The sequence below is a fragment of the Carassius gibelio genome, chromosome B19, assembly GCF_023724105.1.
Source record: "Carassius gibelio isolate Cgi1373 ecotype wild population from Czech Republic chromosome B19, carGib1.2-hapl.c, whole genome shotgun sequence".
Lineage (NCBI taxonomy): Eukaryota > Metazoa > Chordata > Actinopteri > Cypriniformes > Cyprinidae > Carassius > Carassius gibelio.
This window is the reverse complement of record NC_068414.1, coordinates 31,292,210-31,319,647: the sequence shown is the minus strand read 5'-3', so window position 1 is coordinate 31,319,647 and position 27,438 is coordinate 31,292,210. Positions and strand designations below refer to the sequence as shown.

Genomic DNA, 27,438 nt, shown 5'->3' with positions numbered 1-27,438 from the left:
GCACTTTGTTGTTTCTGATTTGAGAATTCGCCAGATAATTCAGTCAGTGAACAAGTGAACAAAACACTGCGTTTCAGCGATGACTCATCTGGACGTCTCTGATTGGCCATTGTTTTCATAAGCTCAACAGCAGGGTCTGTGATTAGTTATAATGTAGCGCTGTACAAACTCTGGCTCAGCGTCAGCCAAAGCACGAAAGCAGATTTGAATTTAGCAGCTGATGCTGTGCCGCACAGAATGATCTAATCATACCGGTGTGATTTTATCAAATATAAAAAATATTATTCATCTACTTTTTGTCTTTTGGAAGCTCCATTCAAAATCCACTTGGCTCAGAATTCTGAGGGGCACGTGAAATCTGTTGCTATAGATTTTTTTTTTTGTGAAGGTCATTAGCGACTGATACTGCGGTACGGTAGACATACAGCGCAGGGGACCAGCGGCAAAGCCACTCCCCGTGAAACCAGATGCTGAGGGGGCAGGGAGGGCAGGGCTCGGGAAGGGAGCGGCCAGATAAGGAGAGAAGCAGGAGAGTAAACATTAGCACGGCTGATGAGACAACACAGCAGCCGCTTTCTGCTACTATTTCATTGTGCTTTGACATGCAATCCTCTTGTCATGTGGAAATACATAGAATCGGGGGGCTAAAACAGAAACGGGTGGCTAAAATGTTGAATCAATAAGCAATTGTCAGTAAGTTAAAAGCATGGGACATTTCACCTTGGGTCCTGGGGGAAGGGACTTTATTGCCATTATCTGATGACGGGAGAGTGAAAATAGCCTCTGCATGAATTAAATGACGTTAGCTGCAGATAGGCAGGCTGGAGCATCCATCACTCGGCTGGCAGACAGTTATGTCTAGCATAGCACTGCTGTAGAAGTATCTAATATTAAAAACATTCAGCTCAAGAAATAAACAGTTATCAATCACCTATATATAGTCTTGTAAAATGATGTCATCCAAGTCAATGGCAGAGTACAAAATAAACCTTATTGCCCACCCACCTCATTTTTTCCCCCCAGTTCATATAAAACAAACCTTATAAATGTTTTCTATTATTATACAATTTTTTTTTTGGAAACCAGTTTATGTTGCTGTTTTAGCAGTAATATTTGAGTTTCTAATTCTACTGTAGTTTTACTTTAAAACAGAAGTAACCCTAAAGAGCTTTTTATGCTTTTTCTAGAATTTAAATGTCATGCAAGCCACATTGTATATTAAAAGCTAATTCAATTTAAGCCACCTTTAAGATGTTTGCTTTACATATGACTTTCACAATATGTGCCCAGATGGCAGTCAAAGGGAACTTGTTCGTGAAAAAGTCATGTTTACTTTTGTGACTCAGCAGAAGAATTTACCCACTATTCAACATAGATGCTGCATCCAAAATCAATTACTTCCCTATTATACAGCATGCAAAAAACAATACGCCCAAAGATTATAATGTCCTAATTTGTATTATTAAAAAAAAAAAATAATAGGTGAAAAGTTCCTGAGTGACCTAGTATTTTCGCCAGGATTCTGAAGTGTAGATTCAGTGGACACTTTACAATCCCATGAGGCCACAGGAGAGGATTTATGAATGGCAGTGAAGTGATGCAACTAATATTGGTAGGTCGCGTGACAGTAATAACTTGGCAGATGAAGTATAACTGAATTTCACGTATGCACATTATATAAAGTGTACTCTTAGTGGTTGCGAAGTAAATTCAAATTTAGTACCGACTCAGTAAGCCTTCCATTACGTCCATTTCTTTTGTAAAGGAACATGTAATGTCTAAGGCTACAGTGTTAAAGAGAAAAAATTATTATATTTGACTTCTTTATTTATATTTGTCCACTTTACATAAATAGCAGGTGCTAAAGATGTAAAGGTGCTAAAGAAGAAAGTTTTTATTGGAATACGTAACATCCAGTCGGACTGTCACATACAGTATCTTTACTGTGCAAGTTGAGTGAATCTGACGTTCGAAACAAATCAGATCTGAAATTGTCGCATTGGCAGAGAAGTGCCACAACTCTTGTAAAACTCTCAAAAAAAAAAAACGCAACTTCCTGTTTACAGTCTTGCGTTTGTCGTAAACATTTGTTCTATGAAAAGCAAGCATTTGGGAAACCTGTTTCAAAACAGTCATTATAGATGTCTTTCAATAACTTCAATTACTTAATCACACTCTGTATTATATTTTAGATGCTTTGTTTTTTCATGTGCTCTCGTTTATTGATAATTGTCCAATTTACAGACAAAGCAGGTGATTTTTGCAGGTGAATGACTTTAAGTGCAAAGTTAAAACAGCGATGATATTTGTCTAAAGTACATCACATCCGGTCAGACCATTGCTGGAATAGCAAAAGCTTTTTTAAATTTACTTTCATAAAAATTGATAAATCAACAAATAAATCAGACAAGACACCACCAATTTAAGAACCGCAATTGTGGTCTTGACCAATAAAATTCTAAGACAAGACAGAGTACAAGTACAATGGAGAACGAGACAAGACCAAGACCTTCAAAAGATGTCCTTGAGTTTCTTCAAAACCAAGACTGGCCTTGAGTACTACAACATTACTGCTGAATATGAATCAGTCTTCCAGTAAACAAGATTCCTTCTCAGTCTCCTGACTGTCACTATAATATGTTTTCTCTCTGGAAGGCAGTTTGCTTGAAATGAAGAGTTATTAATTCCCAGAAAGGGTACAGAGGTTGAGCGGGATGGTCTTTATGGGTACAAACACAGGAGAACGTCATATTCTGCTCAGTGTGGATTGGCCATACAGCTAATCTGAGATGGCCCTCCAGCTATCCCCAATTCTCATACCAATATGTGAACACAATCAAACCATCTTTTAAATGAGACACCGTGTGCTCATCTGAAAACATGTGATTTGCATTAGTTCATAGGGTGCCCTACTTTATCCTATATGAGAAATGGAGAAGCTGTCCGGATGCATCGAATACGAAGCCCAATTGCGGAGGAGCAGCATGGTGTGTTGAAAAGTGTTTTTTGGGCCATTATTAGTAATAATATATTACCATGTTCTTGGGCAAGATATTGAGTAATGCCACCAAAAACAGCAACAAAGAATGATTAATACTGATGCTTTCTCTCTTTTTTGAGCAGTTTTGTTTGTCTCGCATTACTGTCTATTTAAGAAGAATCACTTATGTTGTTGTATTCATCATTTGTAGGTCGCTTTGGATAAAAAAACTTTAGCTTAATAAATCCATGTAAATTATTATCAAGACATTTAAGTGGTGTGTTTGTTTTTGTCACAGGCTAAGGACAGTGACGATGACGAGGAAGTCGTTCATGTCGACCGAGATCACTTTATGGATGAATTTTTTGAACAGGTAAACTTTATCTTGAGGAAAATATCATCATATCCAATGACTATTTATGCAGATGTAGTTGATTTGATTCACTAATCATGGTTTTGATAATATCCACTTGAATGCTTCTGCCAATTTTCCAGTTAAACTTAAATACATTTGAACAGATTTTAAAACACTAGACATCATAAATTTGTTAACTTTGTAAATGTTTACAGACAAAAAAAACAAAAACTGGGCATCGTATACTAAATGACTAGACATCACACACTACCAGATTTTCAAGTTGTACCAAATTCACACAGAAACATTATATATTGTTCTCAAAATATTAAATGTTTGATATACTCTAACTGAATGTACTCATAATCTGAAGCAAAAAAATAATAATAATCAAAGTCTGGCTCGTCTAGACTGCAAATTCTGGCAAAAATCTGTACAAAAGATGTGTATTCCAGCCTTTTCCATATCAGCATGATACTTACTAATTTTTATGCAGTTCATACTTTAATGCAGTTTAGATTCTGCATGCTTACTTAATAGAAATGAACGTTAATATCAAATTAGTTTCTACAGTATATGACAAGATATAATATGGTATCTGTAATATAAGATACAGAAGTATTATTCAAATAATAAAATATTTTATAGTTGATTACTTTATAGTTGAAATTTAATAAGAAAAATACTATTATATTAAACTTTTCCACATTATTTAATATTATTTGTCACAGAGCATGACAATATGCAATTAGATTCAAATGTCACTGTATTGATGCATTATTTAACGCATGTTCTTCTGACAGGTGGAGGAGATCCGTGGCTGTATTGAAAAGCTGTCGGAGGATGTAGAACAGGTCAAGAAGCAGCACAGTGCCATCCTAGCAGCACCCAATCCTGATGAAAGTGAGTTCCAGCCATCAGCAAACCGTTTTATCGAAAATACCATCTCAGCGTATACACTGCATCTATGAAAAAGCATTTAATGTGGTTTAAAAATTAACATTCTGCCTAGAAGGTAGTTCTTTTGTAAGGACACTGATGTACTGTATGTGTCTCCTCATCAGTGAGACACTCAGACATTCAGTATTAAAAAAAAAGGTGAAAATTTGACATTTTTGCTTCCCCATATCCATCCACTTGCACATGGAAACACACATCGTGAAGACATGTTTGTGAATGTATATCTTTATCTCAGGGCAAGATGACACATTTTTACATTAGCAATCACCTGCACCCACGTCTTCAACATTAACAGTGATGCACTGGATATATTTGGCTCGTCTACTATACTGCTCGCCCTTAAAGGTATAGTTCATTCAAAGATGAATAATTAACTCACCTTCTTTACATAAATGTGACATAAAAATATGCGTGTGCTTTATTAAAGAAAAAAAAAACACTTGTGCTGTATTTAAAATCTTTCCATGGAGAACAGATGAAAACTGAAGGTGTTAGTAAATTCAAAGTTATATGGACTATTTTATGTGCAGAAGGTGAATAAATGAACAATTTTAATTTTTCAGTAAACCAAATTGCACTCACGTTCAGACCATCAAAGATGCAGACGAGTTTGAATCTTAGAACAGATTTGGAGAAATTTAGCAGTACATTACTTTCTCACCAATGGATCCTTTGTAGTGAATGGGTGCCGTCAGAATGAGAGTCCAAAGAGCTGATAAAAACATCACAGTAATCCAAAAATAATCCACATCACTCAAGTACATCACTTAATGTCTTGTGAAAGAAAAAAACAGTGTTTTAACTAATCCATCAATGCATTTTAACTTAAAAAATATCCACCAACAATTTTGTTTTGCTCGTAGATGGTGATTGATCTATGCATATGTCTCCCCTAATTCAGATGAGACAACGTTTTTACTGGAGTAAATGTTCACATGGATAGAGGACTTATACTTTTGGATTCGTTTTAATAAATTTAATAAAATAAAAAGCTGTGTGTTTTTTTACAAACACACAGCTTTTTATTTCACAAGACATTAACTGATGGACTGGAGTGGTGTGGATTATTTGTTGATTATTGTGATGTTTTATCAGCTGTTTGGACGGCACCCATTCACTGCAGAGGATCCATTGGTGAGCAAGTGATGCAATGCTACATTTCTCCAAATCTGTTTTGATGAAGAAACAAACTTATCTTTATCTTGGATAACCTGAGGTTGATTAAATGTCCAGCAAAATTTGCATACTGTCACAATGCATGAAAATCTATAAAGTATTTATCACATTTGGAAAGCACCAGCTCCATGACTACACTGCAGCTGTGTGGCAAGATATATGAGCTCATTGGTGAGCCTATTCAAGCCTTTCTCCAATACCTACATTTGCACCACCCACTCTACAAAAGAGGCACTGTCACCACATCACTTTAAGTGTTTGTTAGACCCAGCCCACACACCTCATAGTGCACCAGCCCACACTGCATCTATAGAGGCTCTTTCTTCAGTCCTCAAATGTTGCTAAAAAATCCTGCTCAGCTCATCTTTCCCCAGCAACAGTCTTCAGTTGCAGCAAATGTCTACGAGTGTCCGAGTCATTCCTGTATTGTCTGTGACTAATGTGTGAGGTCATTCTGACAGAGCAGCTCTTTAGTAAGTGTGCATGTGCAGTAAGTCCACTTTAAAATCAGTGAAGTTACAATGGTATTATATATAAGAAAATATTCTTCCGTTCAATCTGTTACTTGCATAGGTACTCAAATATTGCTTCTAAATTGACAGATAGAAACGTGAAGTTCTCATTATCGATGTTAAAATACGTTTATCCAACTTTTTTGCTAAAAAGCAATTGTGGCTAAAACTAAATGCAAAGTCATTATTTTTGCAGTTCCTTTTTGTCAAATGGCATTTTGCCACAAACGCTGTTTGCCTTATTGAACCAAGTGTGCCCTCTGAGCTGCCTGGCTTAGTTCAAGAAATCCACAGCCTACGAATGACTCATCTGCTATAGATCAATCTTTAATAATTGAAGTCTAGTTGTGTCTGACAGTTTTGGTTCAATTTCATACATTCGACTGCATGCGATTTCTTTGCATGGTTTCTTTGTTTCTGTTAAGTTGTTGCATGCATGCATAAGAACATTATTTTCTGTTTTTTTTTTCTGTTTCCTTTTTTTCTGTTCTCTTTATGTTGCTCTCCTCCCTGTCTGTTTTCACCATGCTGCATGAAGGATGAAGGAAACCTGTGGAAGTTGAGTGTCTGTCTCAATATCTGTGTCAGTGTGAACCAGAAACCCGAGGAGAGATGGAGAACTTATTAAATAAAAGTAATTCTTAAAGTAACAGTGCACCCAAAATATGTCCTTATTATTTACTCATCCTCATGTCGTCCAAGATGTACTTTTCATACACATTGATGTAATTCGTTTCTTGAAATTATTAAAATAAGTTCATGATTGACTTAAACTGAATTAAATGAACTTAAACTTGTTGAGACAACTGAAATATCTAACTTTAAATTATAAGTTAAGACAAAATTTTAAATTTTGGGACAATAAAAGTGGATGGTGATTTATACACTCATGCTCCTAAAATTGCAAAATCAATCATTTTGGTAGTCTTATGGACTACTTTTATGGTATCTTTTGGTTGTATAAATAACCATCTACTGTCTTTTATATGAAAAATGATGCCCAGACATTTTGCTTAAGATCTACTTTTGAGTTTCGCGAAATTACACACAGCTTTACGACATGGGAGTAAATATATAAGATGAAATTGTCATTTATGTCTAACATCAGTTGTTTTTCTTGTATTGTTCTGCTTCAGTTCCAGTGTATGTAGTGTTGTGTGTGTTTTTGTTATTTATTGAGCTTGTAATGTTATACATACACATGCATAACAGGTACAGAAGTAGTGTTCATTTCGTCAGACGAGACGAGACGAAATATGTATTTTTTTCATGACTAAGACGAGATGATGACAAGACTGCACCACTGTCCAAAAACGCTTACTTAGACTAAATTAACATGCATTATTGTTGACGAAAAAATACAAGATGAAAATGTTTTGTATAAAATAAAAACTAAGATAAAATCTCTCTTCATTTTCGCCTACAATCGTCTCTGCTTTTTCATCAGCTGTTACGTCTTTAAAATATTCAGAACGAGTCCGCGGCTTCGCGCTGTTGCTAAAGTTACTGGTTTCATACTCCTGTGGCTGCAACACGAAACTGCTGAACCCACAACACCCAAAGCGAACACGAGTGATGAGCGACGACGACATGCTAGGTCGAAGGAAGAGGCTCCATATTTGTGTGTTATAGTTAGCAGCGGTCTGTTATCAATAAATAAAATAGTGTGTGCGTAGAAAGAATTCGTCCACACGCCACTCAAGTCCACCGTCTAGGCCGGCTTTTTGTGTTAAATTATATTTCCTGACACTGCGCAGACTCTTTTATTGTACATGACAGCTTATGTCCCGATGACCGGTCTTTGCATTATGATTAAAAGCAGTATCAATAAAGTAATTTTTGTTTTGATGATTTGTGAATATGTCTCCTAAATCAGAAATTGAAAACCAGAAACAAAAATCATTCAACAAGTGTATTTTGTTTTAATTTTAATTATGACATTTATCCAATGTTTGAGTTATTTGAAACACTTTTTTTACTTAAATGTTTATCAGTAATAATCTCAGTATAAATTTGTTATTTAAAAAAAAAGACAAATTTTTTTTGACTAATACTAGACTAAAATTAAAAGACTTTTAGTCGACTAAAACTTGACTAAGATACCTTGAGTTTTCTTTTGACTAAAACGACGAGACTTTTAGTCGACTTAAACTTGACTAACAAAAAAAGATGTTAGTGACTAAAAATGACTAAAACTAACAAGAACATTTGACTAAGACTAAATAAAAAATAGGTGACGAAATTAACACTATACAGAAGTATTCAAGGTTTATTGCCAAGGCTTTGAATTCAGTCACTGCTCTGTCATTTTTCATTAGTCGATGCCTTTTATCCGAACTCTGAATACAATGACAGGAATATAATCTCAGTTGCTGGGTCACCTCTACTTGGGATCAAGATAACTTGCGTGTTTGCTGCTTAGATCCTTAACCAAGGCTGCAATACCATCCCCCTTGCCCTCAAGTGATCCAGTGTTATTGTGATCTCTGTAACATTTCTGGGTCAACACTGCCCGATGCTAATCCGCAACATCTATGTTAGCAGCCCAAGTTCTCCATTAAGATACCACCGGCGCACAACTAAAGCATTTTATATGATCCCTTAACTGACATCACCCTAGTTTTTTTACATTATTGTGTAAGTGCTACTGTACAAAGCTAAACATTGAGCAACATTTGTGAAAAAAAGCCAGATTGTTAAAAGATTTTCAGCTGCAGATGTCACCTTGAGCAGAATTTGTAACCTCTGTTGGCTCTACGGGTGACTAATGGTTAGCTCTTTGTCCTAGTTCATTAATGCATTTCACCCAATCAGCTTAAATGACTAAATTAGCCATCAGAATTCCAGCGCAGTGCCCTTAAATGTTCTCCATGTTGCCCAGCAGGTGAGTGACGTTAGCAGGTAAAAATGAGCCATGCGTAGTTCACTTAGCTGAGGGGTGATAAATTTGACGGTTAGCATTTCTACACTTCCAATCCTGGGGGTCGATATTTGCGGTCTGGAGGATTTGTGATGCATGTTTGATTTTCTGAAGCAAACTTAAAAGTATGTATTTGTTAGAATGTTGTGCTAAATATATTTTGCAGAAGGTGGTAGCCAGAAATAACAAATAACCCTGCAAAAAATTACATAATCTTTGGTAGACATCAGCCAACGCCATATGCTGCACAGAATTTCAGGTTCATGCAGTTTGTTTATCTATAACTAATCTCTAGTACATTCTCATTAAATAAACATCAGCTGATAAAATATTATAAAGTTTGTGGTTAGTAGTTGGTCTAGACAGAATCTGTAAAGCTTTTTAATATTTTGAGAAACAAACATTTTTAATAACCAGGTAGATTTTCTATAATTTTGCACGAGCACTAAACCTGTTATGTTTCTGCAACAGGTCTGCTTCAGCAAATTTGTGGGTGCTGCTAAACCAATACAAATGAAATCACATTCAAGAGCTATTAAAGTGCTGGTTAGATGTCATGTTAAACAGTGTCATCGGTCAGATCGATCTCTCGACCACATGAGCAGAAAGAAAAGAAAAAAAAAAAGCTGACATGAGACGATGGCTTGTTTTCATAGAGCGTGAAAGAGCAGGGCCGCATTTAGCTGTAAGCACAACAATAGTGTAGCGGTGTGCAAATATTATGATGCGACAGGAGATACATTACACTTTTGTTGAATCGATGTACGGGAACCGGCCACACCCTGACTACAGCACTTTAACACACACCAGTGTCCAAACAGATCTGCTGTTTTACATGACAGCGTTGCTTTTTAAGTGCTTTCAATAACGTTTTGTTAGTCACGTACTTAAAAAAGAAACAAAAAAGAGACTTTTCAAAAATATTTATCAATCATTTAAGTATTTAATTTATTTTTACATTTATTTTTAAAAGTTTCTTTCTCTGGAAAAAGAAATACGTTTTGGAAATATGTTTTTTTTTTAAACCTCAAAAAGCAATCACTTTTTACATTTTATTTATAAATTGCAATAATTTCTTTATTTTTAAAGTTTGTATTTATCTAAAATAAGAAATACGATTTACATGCAGATTATCAATATTTATCAATGACTTTATTAAATTATTTGTAACTGATTTTATATATACTGTATATATTGAGTCAGTCCCATAGACTGGTGGTTTTGGTCTATTTAGCTAATGTTGCGGCATGATAACTGAGGGGGGGGGGGGGGGGGGGGCTTATTTTTTTTATAACTTGTCCGTTTAAATTTAATTAAGCTTTAAAATTCTGTATAATTAAGGGTGTGGCCACTTGAGTGACAGGTGGATTGCCGTGGCTGTCACCACAGTTGTGCTAGGTGGGCGTGGCTTCAGCAACCAGCTCCCGCCTCTTTGCCCATTTTTGATTATATGGTAATGATGACACGCAGTGATGCGCTGCCAAGATGGTGATGGCTCCGCCCACTTTAGGTTTTCAAAAACCTACGGGTGATGTCACGAACACTACGCCCAAGTTTTTATACAGTCTATGATAAATACATATATTTCTCATATGCAAATATATACATTTAGCAATTTGGTCAATTCAACATCTTCCTTCGGTTCAAAATAAATCCCAGTATAGCCAAAAGCTAATGATCGGATTACTAAAGAGGAGAATGGAGGAATTCTGGGAAGATTAGCTTTCGGCAGTTCTGAAATTGAGGGAAAAGTCATTAAGGACACAATTAATACCTTACAAGCTATTACGATCTATCCTTTAAAAGTTAAAAAAGCAATCATCCATTGGGACAGAAACGTTCCCCTAATAGAGGAATCGCCCATATATACTATGAAATGACAATCAAAGTGATTAATTATGGAGCACAATGTATAGACGTATAATTTATCACTCTTCTCCCACCCGCCGCCCACGGTCCATCCCTCTGAAACTGATCAGCAGGAGTCACAATATTGATGGCCAGGAGGAGGCGCCGAGAGATTTGAAGCATGGGGCTTGTCTAAATCCCTCAACCTAGCTGATTTTGTGATAATATGTTGTGTACATGAATATATGAAATGCATAACACATCAGTTCAATGGATAAAAATTTGAAACTAAAATCGCTGACAGTCAATGTGCACATATGTGAACCTGGACCACAAAACCAGTCTTAAATGTCTTTTTTTTTATTGAGATACATATATTATCATCATCTGAACGCTGAATAAATAAAATATCCGTTGGTTTATGGGTTATTTGGATCTGACAATATTTGGCCGAGATACAACTATCTGAAAATCTGGAATCTGAGGGTGCAAAAAAATCGAAATATTGAGAAAATCACCTTTGAAGTTGTCCAAATTAAGTTCCTACCAATTCATATTACTAATCAAAAATTAAATTTTTTATATATTTATGGTAGAAAAAATGACAAAATATCTTCATGGAACATGATCTTTACTTCATATCCTAATGATTTTTGGCATAAAAGAAAATTCACTAATTTTGTCCCATACAATGTATCTTTGGCTATTGCTACAAATATACCCCAGAGACTTAAGACTGCTTTTGTGCTCCAGGGTCATAAATAATATAGCAAATATTTCAGCATGAATTTGTAAGTGCATTATTCCTCTTAATAAAGGCTCGCTGGTGATAAAGTGATATTGGCATTAAGAAATGTGATGGTCATCAGACTGTGATGAGAGAAAGCAGCGAGGGATTGGATTAGTCAGAGGAGCGGAGCGTGTGTAGGTGGGAGTTGAAAAGGCTGAGGTGGAGTCCAGAGAGTGAATGGCACTGCAGTAACTATCAATCAACATATGACTGCAGCCTGCAGTCTGTACACACATCCAGCGCTTTACCACTGACGCCTCGCTTTCCTCTTTAAAAGAGCACCAACGTTACATGACCTGAGACCTGCTAAGAGCCTCCAGTCCTAAAAGAGCAAATGTAGTGCATCTATATTTTTGTCGTGTTCTCAAGTGTAAAAAAATGAATTGATTGATGTAAAAGATGTAAAAAATTGATTTCTATCCATCTATATAGTCACATAACTTTGTACACTATATATAATGCAAGCTAGCTCATTAACATTGAGAACTCTAAATGATATGCATTTAAACTCCTTCTCTTTTGTATTTCCTTGCGTTTTTTCCTGCAGAGACCAAGCAGGAGCTGGAGGACCTCACAGCTGACATTAAGAAGACAGCCAATAAAGTGCGCTCTAAATTAAAAGGTATAAAACCAGAAATTTTAACTTTATTGGAACTTTTAAAGTCTTAAATCATTGTAAAAGTAGTGGATGTGGCAGTCAAACATTCAATTTTCTAATACATTAAGGAATAACTAATTTCCTACTGTATATATGAACAAAGAAACAAATCGGAGATCAGTTTCAGATGATGAATATTCTTAAGGTGTTCTTTGACTCCGAATTTATAGCGTGAGAAAATTAGAAAAGTTCAGGAATATCTGCAAGTTTGAAGCTCCCAAAACCTTCATCATCACGTAGGCAAGGCTAATTTAGAAACGATCTTTGATTCTGAAGGCAGCCACCTGAGGCCAAGGGCGTTCAGCAAAAGAAAAATCTTAACAAGTAGGGCTTTTGACTAATCTCTTTTGAAGTGCTTTCCTTCTGAAGTCACTCAGGAAAAGTAAAAAGTTGCACTTCACCCCAAGCACAATATGTTTCAGTAACTAACACAATGACAATATGAGTGTCCTTGTTTTTATTACATCAATGTCTAATAACTTGAGAGAGCTATCAGTCAGCATTCTCATTCATCTCACCGGCAGTCGATCAATCAGAAATATGACTTACACTCTACTAGCTTTGTTTTCAGATTTAGTTTTTTAGAGCCAGTTACCTGAGCAGTAAATGCCATGTGACTAATCTCTTCAGAATAAAATAATTATATTATGACAACACAACACTGATTGGCTGATAGCAACACAAACCCTTTATTATCGACTATTCTATGTTTTTTTTTTTACAATATATTTCAATGTATAGCGTGAGGGATTAGGGTTATATATTTATTTATATTTTTAAAATGAACCAATGTTTACTCACTTTAACTAAATGTTATTTTTATTTATTTATTTATTATATAATTTGTTTTTTGCTTGTTATTTATTATGTACTTGTTAATTTTATTTGTTATAATATAATAAAATAAATGTATTGAATATAGTGTAAAGGTTAGGGCTATACATTTATTTTTATAATGAATTATTTTATATGTCTTTATAAATTTGTATTATTTTATACATTTGTACTTTTTGTTTAGTTTATTTGTTATTGTTTACATAATATTACATATTATATATAATATTTTATTTAGATATGATATATGTTATTTTTTTAGATATTTTACTTTTATTACATATAGGGTAAGGGGTTAGGGTTGTACATTTATATTTGTTATAATAAATGCTTATTGTACACTTATTATCTACTTATAGATATAATATAATATAAAAAAATTGATGTATTAAATATAGTGTAATGGTTAGGGTTATACATTTATTTTTATTTGCTATAATATAATAAATGTATTAAATATAGTGTAGGGGTTAGAGTTATACGTTTATTTTTATAAATGTATTATTTTATAAATATTTTTATTAATCGTTTAGTTTTATTTGTTGTATTATATATATATATATATATATATATATATATAAAATATTTCTGTATTTTACATTTATTATATATAGAGTGAGGGGTTAGAGTTATAAAGTTTCTTATAATATATTTCTATTACTATTATTAAATAAATAGTTGTTATATTTATTATGTAATAATAACTTGTATATTCATATATACTATGCATCTAATGTTTAACAAACAAACAAAAAATCAATAAATGGGATTTTTATTTTATTTTATTTATTTCTACATGCGAGTAACCAACAGTGATGGTCCGTATGATAGCAACTTCATGCACACTCTTGCTGATGGTGTGCAGGGCTCCATTAGAACTGAATGGAGTGTGAATCCCATTGTCTGCTGAAGTGGACATTGAGATCTATTGTTCTTCTGAGATTAAGGGACTTGTTATTACTCTGGGACCACTTTGTCTGACACCTAGTGTGTATGCACTTCCATTGTAACTGTTCGGTCCGCCAATGACTTCAGTGCCATGGGTGGATTTGATCATGTTGTAGTTGCTGTACACCTCAGTAACTGTTGCAGCAGGAGTGACAGGCTATGGCTTTAGCACATTTTGCTAGAACAATTCATTTATTTCTCTATTCTGCAGCAATCGAACAAAGTATCGAGCAAGAGGAGGGGTTGAACAGATCATCTGCAGATTTGCGGATCCGCAAGACACAGGTATGAAAGTAATTAAAAACCCCAGTGTATTTTTATTCTTCGAATGATAATCAACAGTCTATTCAGTCAAATTAATGTCATGTGTAAAATACACACTACAACATATTCCTAACAAGAGAAGGAACTTGACAAGGATGAACTGATTTATTTGTCAATTTAGTTTTCTTTGTCAAGCAACAGTACACCTTTTGCATGGTTAAATTCAATATTCATTTTTTTTACAATATTAGTTCCCTAATATTAGTCTCACTTTTTATCATCTTTCTAAGTTACTTATCATTCATAGGTTATGATAAGATGATAATAGTGTAAAAAAGTCTTCCATTAGTAAGGCATTTCATTGATATCACTATTCATAAATGTACATTACCACCATAATAAATGTAAAATAATAAAACATACTTTATTATAAAAAACATACAAATATAACCATAACTTTAATTTTTTTTATGTTACATAATTTTATATTATATTATACATATTAATATTTATAAATTATTTTTATTTATGATATATTTACAAATTCCGTTTTATATATATATATATATATATTATTTTTTTATTTTTTTACACACACACACGTATTTTAATAATAAATTGCAAAATAAAATAAAAAAACATTAAAATATAATAAATAAGAATAAAAATAAATATTAAATTAATAAAAATAGTTCATAATTTTTTTCATGATTTTTTTTAAGAAATTCAAAACATTTGTTCTGCCAATGTGTCTCTCATATGGGAATAATGTATAATATGAAAGAAGTGCTCAAGAAATATTCAAAACTGTACACGTTTTTTTTTTTTTTTTTTTTTTATGTAAACTATATTCAGCAAAATAATGCTAATCTGGCCTTCAGGGTGTTTTAGAGACAGGCACACTTCCTGTGACCTCTGCCCTCCCACTGAGCAGCTTTGTCAAACACCCTCCTCAGTGCCATCTGCTGTCCAGAAGCAGAACAAGAGCGGTAATCTCTCAAACTGCAGCAAAAGCAAGGCCCGATTTCACAACAATCACTCTTGTTCCTCCACATTACCCTACTGTCAGAGAGCGCATTCACATCGCGATGTGCAGTAACACTTCCACATCCCTGACGCCTGCACATCTCTACCTTCATCCCACAGCACTCCACGCTGTCACGCAAGTTTGTGGAGGTGATGACGGAGTACAACACCACGCAGTCCAAATACAGGGACCGCTGCAAGGACCGTATTCAGAGACAACTGGAAATTAGTGAGTTCTGACATGCCTGCAACCCACGCGCACAAACACAAGCTGAGAAACAGCCTCCACATTACTGGAACATGTATTAGCTTTTGAAACACTTTTAACACAGCATTCAAGATATACATTTTATCAGTAAACATATGACCAGTTCCAGTGCTCATCAAAATGACCAGGTACGCCACAAACTGATACCATGTTCTTCAAATATCTTTAATCAGCTGGAAGAACAACTACCAATGAGGAGCTGGAAGACATGTTGGAGAGCGGGAAGCTTGCTATCTTCACTGATGATGTAAGTTTAAAGGGTTAGTTCACCCAAAAATGAAAATTAGGCTGCATTTTACTCCCGTAAAGCTGACCTCATATGTAATTCCCCCAGAACTGCTTGTGTTTACAACAGTGAGCGCAAGCTAGATTCATGTGATTATTATGTTTTGAATATGGATATTTTTCTTACAAAAATGCATCGATTCGCTACGGGAGACCTTTGTTCATCCCCCTTTTCTTGAAGGGTGCTTTTTATTTCACTTCTTTTGGACTGAAGGAATGCAACACCCACTGACTGCAGTGATAGAGCTTTGAATATTTTTTATATAACTCTTGACTGTATTCGTCTGAAAGAAGAAAAAGTCATATACACCTAGAATGCCTTGGGGGTGAGTAAAACGCAGCCTAATTTTCATTTTTGGGTGAGCTAACCCTTTAATAGTCACTGATCTTTTACAAAGTAATCTATGACTTTTGTTTCCGTGGAAGATAAATGTGTGATTTCTACAGCTACTGCTGCGTTGTGGACTTCCAACACTATTAAAAAATAAAGGTTCTTTATTGGTTCTTTATGGTTCTATTTTAGAACATTAGATTCTTTCGCACTGCGTAGTTCTAGGAACTAGCCAGCAGGGTGGTTCCAAGAACAAATTTCTCCCTCAGTTCATTTCTTTGGTTACATTCGAACCGGCCGCAGGAACTCTGAAGCAGCCGATAGTGAAGAATTTATTCGTGGCATTTACAAACGTCAACAACCAGTGAATGGAGGACGCCCCATTCTGAGCTGTTTTTTATGTTTATTGTAGGGATGGGCGATATATATCGAATATTAGCGATAAATTTGTAATAATTTTGACAACGATGTAAAATTTCCAAATATCATGAATATCGAATATTTCAAATTCAAGCATACTTCCCCAAAAGAACGTGCTGAACGTCCAAAAAGTGTAACATGTTATTGGGACTGCTCTACACTCCTCTACTACGTGAGCTCTCATGAGTGCGGTTGCCAGATATCAAGTTCAAATCCCTGAATCAGAGCTTCGCTGTTACATAGATATATTTTTTCCTGGTGTTTTGCTTATTTTAAGCAATCTGGCAACCATTTGCACGCAAACAGTCACTCCTCATTGCGGAAGCGCCGCTGCAGATGATCTGAAAAACAATCAAAGCTGGAGTTTAGCATCTAAATGAAAGCGTCATTCAGCCAGTCTGTGTTCTGTCATGAGATCTCGACTGTATTGTTTGTGATTGTGGTCGCTGTATAAATGCAACTCAGTCACTGTTGTGTGAATAGAGAAACATAGGCTATGGCAATGTGGAATTACTAAAAGGAGTTACCGGTTTTCATAATATAGACAGAGAGAGTGTATAAATCTTTGGTATTAATATAAGAAATACCCATGTGCTTTAGCAAATAGCTCCCCATCTGAGAGGGGCTTAAGTGGCAGTGTGAACATAGTTTCATGTCACATAGCTTCTCTTAAACCAGAGACAGTAGACAGACTTGTGCTCTTAGCTAAAAACTTGTAAAAAAAATAAAAGAATTAATAAAAATCACCTTCCTTATCCCTGTTTAATTATTTCCCCCAGTTTTTTTTATTTAAATGCAAATGCCAACATATCAAGATACATATCAAATATCGTAAAAACAATATTATGATTTTTTTTGTTGAGATTTCATATATCGCCCAGCCCTAGTTTGCTGTGGGTTTCGTGATAACGAAGATGAAATGTAAACGCACAATTTATGCGATTGAAAGAACAGGAAAATCTGACTAAATCTCCTATGACAACTTGTAGTGTAATCGGAGGCTGAGAAAAGAACACAACGCTGCGGACAACAGGTAAATGCCATTATCGCCGTTTTCCCATGGAGTAAATATATTTACATGGCTTTTTTTTTCTTATGCCGGGTAGACAGGGTTTCGTATGTGTTTGGCCTGTCAGCGCAGAATGAGTCACTGATAGTTCCTATAGGACTGTTTTATACACTATTCTGCAGTAGAAAACAAATTAGTTCCCCCAAATGGAGTTCCTAGTACTAAATACATTCCTAGTTCCTGCGGTGCAAACGCGCCAAAAAGCACTAACTTCCGCCAATAGTTCTAGGAACTACCGAAATGTTCCTCAGGTCCAAAAGCGTATTTTAATATCCACGGAACCTTTTCATTCCACAGAAGATTCTTTAGATCATTAAAATGTTCTTCACACTGAGAACAAATGGTTCTTTGGGGAACTAAAAATGGTTCTTCAATATGCCATCACTGCAAAAACCCACTTTAGGTACCTTTTTTTTTTAAGAGTGCAGATGTCCACATCGGTTTCCAAGTGATGCATATTCAAATATTTCTTTACAACCTAGCCTATAGTCTTTAGGAATCTTTACACCTTGATTGTGTAAAGATGTAATGCTGATTTTTTTCCTGCTCAGACCCCTGAAATTGCTGTGTGAATGCATTCATGGCATCTCTGAGCAGCATAACACAGTCTGTGTAAAGACACCTAAATACCGCTTTAGAAGCACTTTTGTGCCACCATTTGCCATTTTAGGAATGAATTCTGTACAAATTTTTGTTTAATAATAGTAACTTGCTCTTGACCGCCTGCCATGTTTTCTTGTATTTCCCATGTAACAGATCAAAATGGACTCCCAGATGACCAAGCAGGCACTAAATGAGATTGAGACTCGACACACTGAGATCATTAAGCTGGAGAACAGCATCCGTGAGCTGCACGACATGTTTGTGGACATGGCCATGCTGGTGGAGAGTCAGGTACTACACAGAAAAATGACACGTTTCACCACAGCAAAAATGACAGGAGGAAGAAAATAGTTAGTGGTGTTTTTGCTTCACAAAAGTCCCTTCCAAAAAGCTGTTAAAGAGGCATACAAATGAGACTTGATTTGAGATTTTCTTTTTATATTCACATTATCATGGCCAGTACCAGAAGAATTTACTTAAAAAAACACAAAATAAAATTCCTATCATTATTTACAGACCCATATGTCACTGTGTGCAGCCTTTCTAGTATTGTTTATATCACTGTAGTTTTGTTTGTTAATATGTAGAATTTTAGATTTTCAGTTTTAATTTAAATTTTCTTTAAACTTAAATCAATTATATTTGTTTATAGTAATTTTGTGTGCTTTTCTCATATTTTTTGTTACATCTTAAAAATTTTTTCTTGGTTTTAGTGTTTCAAATGGTCTTCATGTACAACCATTTAAATGCTACCAATTAAATATTTTAATTTGTTCAATTTTTTTGCATTTTCATCTTCGTTTTCCTATTTATTTTTTCTTTACTACAGTTACGGAAAACTTTTTTTTTTTTTGGTGGAACACAAAAGGTAGATTTTTTTTTTTTTTTGCCTTTTCTGTCATTTTTATTCCTTATCTTTACATTTTATTTCATCAAATTAATCAAAATATTTTTTGCAAATTAAACATTAAATGATTTTTCAAATGAAGCATTTTAATTTTTGGTGAATTTTGTTGAGTTTCCCATTAAATTGTTATATTTATGTTATATCCTTTTTATTTCAATTATTGAAAACAAATTTAAAAGGATGTGTTTTAATTATAAATAGCACTACACTGCTTGCATGTTCAATGTTTTTTTTTTAATTCATGTAGCTCATTTCCATACTATTTATAAATGCCTCATCTATCAGGCTAAAAAAAACGATACCCCATTGATAGATATTTATACACTATTTTAAAATTCTGTTTGTGAACACTGGCTAGACAAAAACACGTCCTTGAAGTACACTTTGCTGCAAAGTGAGGCTGACTTTCAAATGTAATTCACAGATAGCAATTTATTTCTTCCTCCACGACCAAGAACAGGTGAAATTATTTACACGACACAGTCCCCGTGGATCAATCTGGGGTTAAGGGCATTCAAGCATCACTGCTTGTGGGTTTTGAAATCAGGCTGCATGAAGTACAAAGAATTTAGCCTGCAACACTTAAACTAGACACAGAAGTATGTCTAACAGGAAACAGTCTTTGTGTGATTTGTGCATTGCATACAGTGATCGTAAATGTGTGCCTATTGTGAAGACGTTTGTTTGAAGTGCCTTTTTTGTCATTCACAGGGAGAGATGATTGACAGAATTGAGTATAACGTGGAACACTCTGTGGACTATGTAGAGAGAGCAGTTTCTGACACCAAGAAGGCTGTCAAATACCAGAGTCAGGCACGCAAGGTAAAACACCGTCAGCTGCTACACCTGACGTCTTTAAGTATTATGCCCTTTGTGTACAATGACTCATGCTCTCAGTGCCTTTGTAGAGAATGCAGTCATAAGCTGTCATGCACAAAAACGAGTAATAGAAGAGAATTATTCCTAAGCCATTCAAACCATCCAGAGAAAAACTATATTGCTCCTTTGGCACTCATTGGTTCTTCAACAGATGCTGTCTGTTCCTAGATTTTTTGCTGTAGTTTTACTGGCTAACAGCCATTGCAGTGGTGGTCTAAAAACTGCAGACTCTTGGTGTTATGCCACGTACTTCTGCGCTTTCTGAGGAGTCAAACTGCAGAAATGGGCTGGTTAGATTCTTACCGGCCCCATGGATATTTGCTAATAGTTAACGGCTGGTTAAACTTAATATGGAAATTATTTTATCTAGTGTTAATTACTAATTTTAACAACTGAAATCTTACTGTAAAATGTTAATAGATAAGAATTGTTAATTATGGAAGCCACTTTCCGCCATGAAGTAAAAACTAAAACAAGCAATTGCAACTTTTTATTTCAAAATTGGTACTTTTTTACAATTTGTACTGAACTGTGTGATATAAACTGCAGTTTATCCAATGAAAACAAGTTTCAATGGATAATTGATCGATCTGCAATTATTTTCAGGTTATTAACTTGCAATACAAAGGGTCACAATTCGCTAAACAAAGACATTGCTTAGTCCCTTTATATGTCGGATGGATGATCACCAGAAAAAAACTTAGATGTTTCTTTGCTTCCAACTTGTGTGGTTTTCTATCTGCATGCCCATCCAAGCATTTCCATTTAGTTACTTTAGTTTGGCACACGTTTCTTGGCACAATATAATATTTGCAGCTTCCCTCCATGACATTCAATACATGTGCAGTTTCTAGTGTATTTAGCCTTTACAGTTCCACAATATCTAATCACCACCTTCTCAGATGAAGGCTACATCAAAGGGGCTACATCTCAGAGTGGGTCCTTTCATCAATAATTTAATTAACATTTAATTGATTTAACGATTTACTCTGGTAATGGTTTAATTGTTAATGGCTTCATTTAATGATTTAAAGTGTGGTTAAGATGAGGTGATGCTACTTAGATTAGCTGACTATTGCAACAGAGTAGCTAGATGAGATAAAGGATTTGTGGTTTAATTTGTTTATCTTTCTGTCTTTCGTTCCCCCCCTTTTTCACCCTCTGCAGAAGAAGATCATGATCATCATCTGCTGTGTAATTTTGGGAGTGGTTTTGGCGTCCACTATCGGAGGAACCCTGGGCTTCTAAACGACACGAAGAGAGACAAACACTTGGAAAGCTGAGTGTTTTATCCACTTAAACACGAGATAAGGAAACTGTCATAAAACGGGGGTTGGGTAGGGTAAAAATCGAATATAAAAAAAAAATCAAACAATCAAAAAAATAAATAAAGGAGATGTTACGTACTAGCGGATTTAAATATATACGAAAGTGGGTTCAAATACAATATAATATTTACAAACTGTACATGCAAATGTATTGAACATAAAGCAGCACATGGGTTACTACCTGTAAAGGAATAAAAATCCATTTTTGTTTTTATTTTATTTTTTAGCGTTGCTTTCATTTTTGGGGGGGCCTCCAGGACAGTGCCAGCAACTGCTAAATTGTTTTCCGTTCTGGCAGAACATGGTGTTTGGTAAACCATACTAGCATTACAAATACAAACCAACCGACTGCACAGATATTATAGATAGTAGTTCTAGTCAGATTTCAATGGCCTAACGTTCCGAGTGGTTGCTTGCATTTAGATGAAATCTCTCATCGTTACATTATTAGCTCATTACCGATGAAGTGCTGCAGTTTAAAAGCAAGTCTTAATACACTTACTGTGGGCAACCGATAAAAAAAAAAACGAAGAAAAAAGAACTAAGAAGCACACATTTCAAATTGTGAGAGGAAGTGATATCACCAAGCTTGTACATGAAGATGATTTAGTTTTTACTTCATTTGCTGTAGGCAGCGGGGGAACGGACATTTCATTTTAACACTTTACGAAAGCTACAGGATAGATAGCGTGGCATTGCGCAAACTGTTGAACTATGCAGTTTAGATAGTGATTTGCCCCTGCTTTTTGATTTAATTTATGAAAAGATTCTGAAAGAAGATTTATTGTAAGGAACGCCTAGCCTAAATATTATCTTTTGGAGGATAGCTAGGTCTGCTGAAATGAATTTTCCTTATTTTATGTTAGTTTTGTGCTTTTTAATTTGCCTTGTTTCATAAATTGCATTTATATTTTACATTATAGTATAAAGGATGGGCTTGAACAGGACCATTTTGGTTTTGAAGGATTGTTTTGGGAGTTTGCGTGACGTTTTACCTTGGTGCTAGTTTATGAAGAGAGAGTAATAAAATTAACTACGGGGACGTGATAGACACTCTTAGATCCTTATTGTTAAATTCTACATATCATATGGGAGTAGGTGCAGTGCAGACGAGCTATCTGATGAAATCTTTACCTGTAGATGCATTCTTCAGTTCAATTGAAGAAATTTGTACGGATGGTCAGGACACTTATTATGCAGCGACTAAATGGAAAGACATTTACACAAACTTTATATGAAATAACTAAAATATAGCTCTAAACGCCCAGAGAGACGACATCTTGTTATGATAACTCTTGCTTAGAATAGGACGCTTCGATTTTGTCCAAATATATATATTTTTTCTTTCCAGAAACACAAATCAAACAGCTGCATCATGAATTTGTTGCATCCTTTCCATTGCGGAGAGAAAGTGCCAGATTGGTTAATTATGTACTGCTTGTTTTTAATTCAAGGGCTAAAATGTTAAACCAAACTTTAGCCCTGGGTTTTTTTTTTCTTTTGATGAAGAATCCCTCTCGGCTTGATTCAGATTCGTTGCACCCTTAGAACGCCCTTGCCCTCATGTTAATGATGTCCAACTCTGAAAGTGCAATCCTTTTCTCAATACGGACTTCATTTTCTATGTACTGCTCATTATAGAATATATAACAGGAGCCCCCCCACCCCGTCCCACCACCCCTTTACCTACCCAAAGCAAGTAGTAGGGAACAGGAATGATTCTGGGGATAAATACTGTACACTTTTTACAAAGCCTGAGGCAGAGGGCCGGGACTATTTTGCTTTAATCATTCCAGTAACGTCCAGCATGTTTTCTTTGAAACTTCTGTGTATTTAGTGTCAAATCACTTACATGTATGGTAAAATGAGGTAAATATGTATGTCGGTGTTGTTTTTTAGTAGACGATATAGCTGGAAGGCCCTTATTTGTTAACGCATGCAACTTTCGCTTTGTTAGTTTGCATGGCTCTCGATCATGTGTGCACTTTACAATCAAAGAAAACAATGTCGTATGCCGCCACATTTTTTGGGTTGTACCGTTTTCCGTTTTGTTAATATGTTTGTTTTGTTAATTTATGATTATTTATTAAGACTCTTTAAGGGTTGGATGGGGGGGATTGACTTCATTTACTAGTTCTGCTGCCGATTTCATCATGACCCTGACGATGCTGGAGTTTTACCGTGGTCCCCATGAATGTGTTCCCTGTGGATGTGCACATGAATACAAAAATCTGTTTGTTGTCGGGTATTTTGTTCCTAAACCACATCCGTAGTGTAAAACAACGTATTTGCCCCCCCCCCTCGCCCTCTGGAAACACTCTGGGTACAAATAATTTTTGCGCATCTTGTTCATTTTTCCTTCCCCCGATGTTTTCCCGAACTTGATTGTTGTGCTTAACTAGTGATGATATGTGAATTCTTTCGTAAGACTATTCTTTATTGTGAGTCGTGTGCTGCAGTGTCGATTTGCGCAACTCAAAAGGCCATGTATGCGTGCCCTGTCCCTTCGGGATTTTTTCCTTTTTTACGTACATGTTGCTGTATATGTGAGCATGAGCATTTGTGTGTGTGGTTGTGCGTGCGTGTGTGTGTGTGCTCGTCTGGTGTTGGAGCCGCAAGGGGCTTCTCTGGTCTGCAGGTCTATGGTATGCAGCTCTAACGCTCCAGTTCTGTGCCGACTTCATTCAAATGTTAAGAAAAGTAATAAGACTAAAAAGCCAAAGCATTATGCGAGTACAGAGCACAATGTTACAGTCGACTGTATTGTGTAGTCCACCCTGCCCGTGAATCTTGTGAACTCTCTTGCATATTCATTGACTGTTTTCAATTCCACCGCTTTCAGCGACAAGGTTCTTGATATATAAAGGTTTATTTATGTTTCTATTCATTCTGCACAATATGTATAATGTATACTACACAAGCTTGTTCGTTTTAAAGCACTTTCTCCAAAAACAGCTACGTACAAAACAAATATCCCCCAACGATGTTCAAATGTTTTGTGTACTGTATGTTGTTTTTTTCTTGCTCCCCTCAATGATGCTGTTTATGTTACCATTTTCCCCTTGTTCAACTCACTTGCATTGCTTCCTCTGTGCTGGCAATACATTAGACGTAGACATTAGATCAGCTCTGGTTAAAAGAAAATGAAATAAATAAAAAAATCTGTATACTGACATGGGCACAGATCTGGATGAAAGTCTTCTCAGTTGTCTTATTTTCATTTTTCAACAGTTTTTGGATGTTTGTCACTCAGACACTGAAATGACCAGACAGCACTGGCATAACACAGCACATTGAGAAGGCATTTTGTAAATGAGTGAAAATTACAAACTATTATATATTAAAAACAAAACAAAAAACAATGTACCTTTTAGAGCTTAATTGCATAATAGTCTTTTTGGTTGGGGTTGTTGAGTGCCTCATCACTGCAGGTGAATAAAAAACCCAATCCACATGGCGAGTGAACGGCGACACTACAAAGCTAGAAAACTTCCGCCATGATCGACGAAGCCGTCTGCTGCTATGTAGACTGCTTTGTAGATTGTAATGCTCGCTTGGTTTCCACATGTGCTATAGCAAAGACTTTTACGTTAATTGATACGACTTCTCGGTCCAAGGCTAATGAGCGCCCAAGACCTGCGATCGTGATTTTTCTCAACAGCCCTAGCCATGATCCTCCTTAATTTCATCCCCTTTTGTGTCATTCCTTTGATCTATATTCCCATTAAACTTTATGCCAGTATTCTTGTTTCAGTGTTAGATTTAGAATGAGGAAACGGTTTGTGGAGATGGTGCTCAAAATGTGATTTCAGCAAAATGATCATCAATTACAGAGAATGGCCTGTAATGATGTGATGAAAACACTATTCTAATTAGAACAGGAAGAATACTGTATAAGGATGACATAATTGAATAATATCATTATCAAATGTGATGAATTATATAACTGCGATGATTTAAAGAATCCCGAGAAGTTGTGTTATATTAGTAGTACTATTGAATGCTCGCGATTTTGTCAATCTGAACTGAACCTTTGTCTTGTAATTATTGTAAATATTTCAAAGAGAGAAAAAATGACTTGCATGTCCATGTATAAAACTACTAAAATAGTTCCTGTCAAAGTTGTGAGATTGATTGATTTTCTTGTTCTTTGCCCTTGTCGCAGTAATTCGCGGCTGATCGCTTGCTCGCTTGTCTTAAAGCAGTATCTGACACTGTCAGTGATGTCAAGGGTGCTCTATACCGAAGAAAAGACACAAAGCTTTACCATCAGATTCAATACAATACGTTGTGTTACCTCGGAGAGCCATTACCGGTTCAACTCTGAGGGAAAAAAGTGCTTCCCTCCATGTACACCTTCGATAGGTCTACAGGTCAAATGCACACCATCCGTAGCTTCCAGGCACCTTGAACAATTTTCTTTGCAGAGGTCCACCACATTGGCAATGGCAAATTTAGAACAATTAGTGGCATTTTTGTGCATTTCGTGGAACGTGTTTGGACGCTTTCATAATCAGTGTCGGTTAGAAAACCTTGCATGCGTAAACTGTAGCATGGCTTAAACTCAAATGCTCTAGTTAAAGGTAACGCGGGATGAGCTCTGCTCTTATACGAAGAGCGCAGTTCTTGGGATTTGGAAGTTTTCTTTTTAAAGTACAGTAGGAAGACAATAGGGCTCAAAGCAAACCGAAGCAAAACACCTGTCTGTGCAATACAAAGAAAAGGGCTTTCTCACACACCCATTTGAAAGCACTGAAGAATGCTGACTTCAATATTATTTTGGGAGTTGAGAGAAACACCAGCCACTAACCGTGGCTCCAGCTGTCGTTTTACGTGTCCCCAAACATCTTCTCATTGAAAGTCCATTCAGGGCAGAAACCACATTGAGATGGGCACCAAGGATGGGAAGGAAGAAATTAAATCGATTCCTGCAACTTTGACTTGAATTTAAACTTCTGTCTTTTATTTTCTGTGTGTGTATGTGTGTACTGTATTGTAAAAAAAAGAAAAAAAAGGAAAAAGATACAAACAAACAACATAACTGTCCTTCTCTCCCCCCTCTCTTGTAATACTGTTTGCTGTTCTGTTTGGTTAGTGTGGCGTATACCAGTATCCCTCTCCTCCCCTAAAACCCTTTGCTATCTTCCTCCCTTCTCTCACAATCGCTCTCTCTCTCCCTCTTTTCTCCATGGATCTTTAAGATGAGAACTCTATGCAGATGCTGTCTTTTATAAGTGTGTCAAAATTTTAAGTTGAAATGAAAAAAGAAAAACCCCAACAAACAGATATTATGAACTGAAACAAAAAATAAAGAAAAAAACGATTGTCCAGTGTACAACTGCTGTTGTTGTCTTCCCTACTTTTACTCCTTTCTCAAATCATGGGTGGGCTGCAGGACGTCAATAACGTGAAAAGGAAGCTTGCCTATTGATCAAGCAGACATACCGAGTGTTTTTCCAAGCTAATTTTCACACTGCGCTGTCGGGTGCATCATCATTTTGGATTTAGATGTTTTTGCCAACTTTCTGGGTGAAATATAAACAGTTGGAGTTTCAAGTACGGCCTGATGGCTTTCCATCATAAAAAAATAATTAAATCAAAGAGATTTGATCCTGGAAACCATTGAGAACGGCCACTGTGGTAGCAGCATCAGGGCAACTTAACTTCTTCCCTTAATTATATTCATAATATATTGTAATTTGTGAATTGTGTGAATGTCAGTTTATAACAACAGAAACGTCATAAGTCCCAACTGAATCTGTTAATAAAATAGGATGTCCTCCTTGAAATTGTAACTCTGATGTCATTTAGCACACTAATTCCAAACAAACGGGTGCTGAAGATGTTTCATCCACTGTAAAGCGTTGGACACACTTTCAATTAATATTAAGCCAGCCACAATCACCCCAGACCCCTGTGTGCAAAGTAGATAAAGTTATTTAGAAAGATAATGGGGTTTTGCTCAATTACGTTGTTATTGATTGCAGCAGAAGATGCCCTGGGAGCTCTGCAAGACCAATAAGTGCTTATCATTACTCTAAATTAATTAATTTAGTCATTGCAGTGAAAACTTGCCA

At 35.7% G+C, this 27,438-nt stretch overlaps 1 protein-coding gene across 1 annotated transcript in view; it reads left to right on the top strand.

The window, feature by feature from the left end:
- Positions 1 to 26,699, top strand: part of LOC127979649 (syntaxin-1B) — a 44,107-nt gene extending 17,408 nt beyond the window's left edge. Inside the window, exons 2-10 of the mRNA XM_052585239.1 lie at positions 3,279 to 3,353; positions 4,139 to 4,238; positions 12,089 to 12,163; positions 14,193 to 14,266; positions 15,392 to 15,500; positions 15,713 to 15,786; positions 18,401 to 18,538; positions 19,866 to 19,976; positions 21,201 to 26,699. Of these exons, the coding sequence (XP_052441199.1) occupies positions 3,279 to 3,353; positions 4,139 to 4,238; positions 12,089 to 12,163; positions 14,193 to 14,266; positions 15,392 to 15,500; positions 15,713 to 15,786; positions 18,401 to 18,538; positions 19,866 to 19,976; positions 21,201 to 21,281 (837 nt within the window). The 3' untranslated portion in view covers positions 21,282 to 26,699. The remainder of the gene's footprint in view (positions 1 to 3,278; positions 3,354 to 4,138; positions 4,239 to 12,088; positions 12,164 to 14,192; positions 14,267 to 15,391; positions 15,501 to 15,712; positions 15,787 to 18,400; positions 18,539 to 19,865; positions 19,977 to 21,200) is intronic.
- The last annotated feature ends 739 nt before the right edge of the window (positions 26,700 to 27,438 follow it).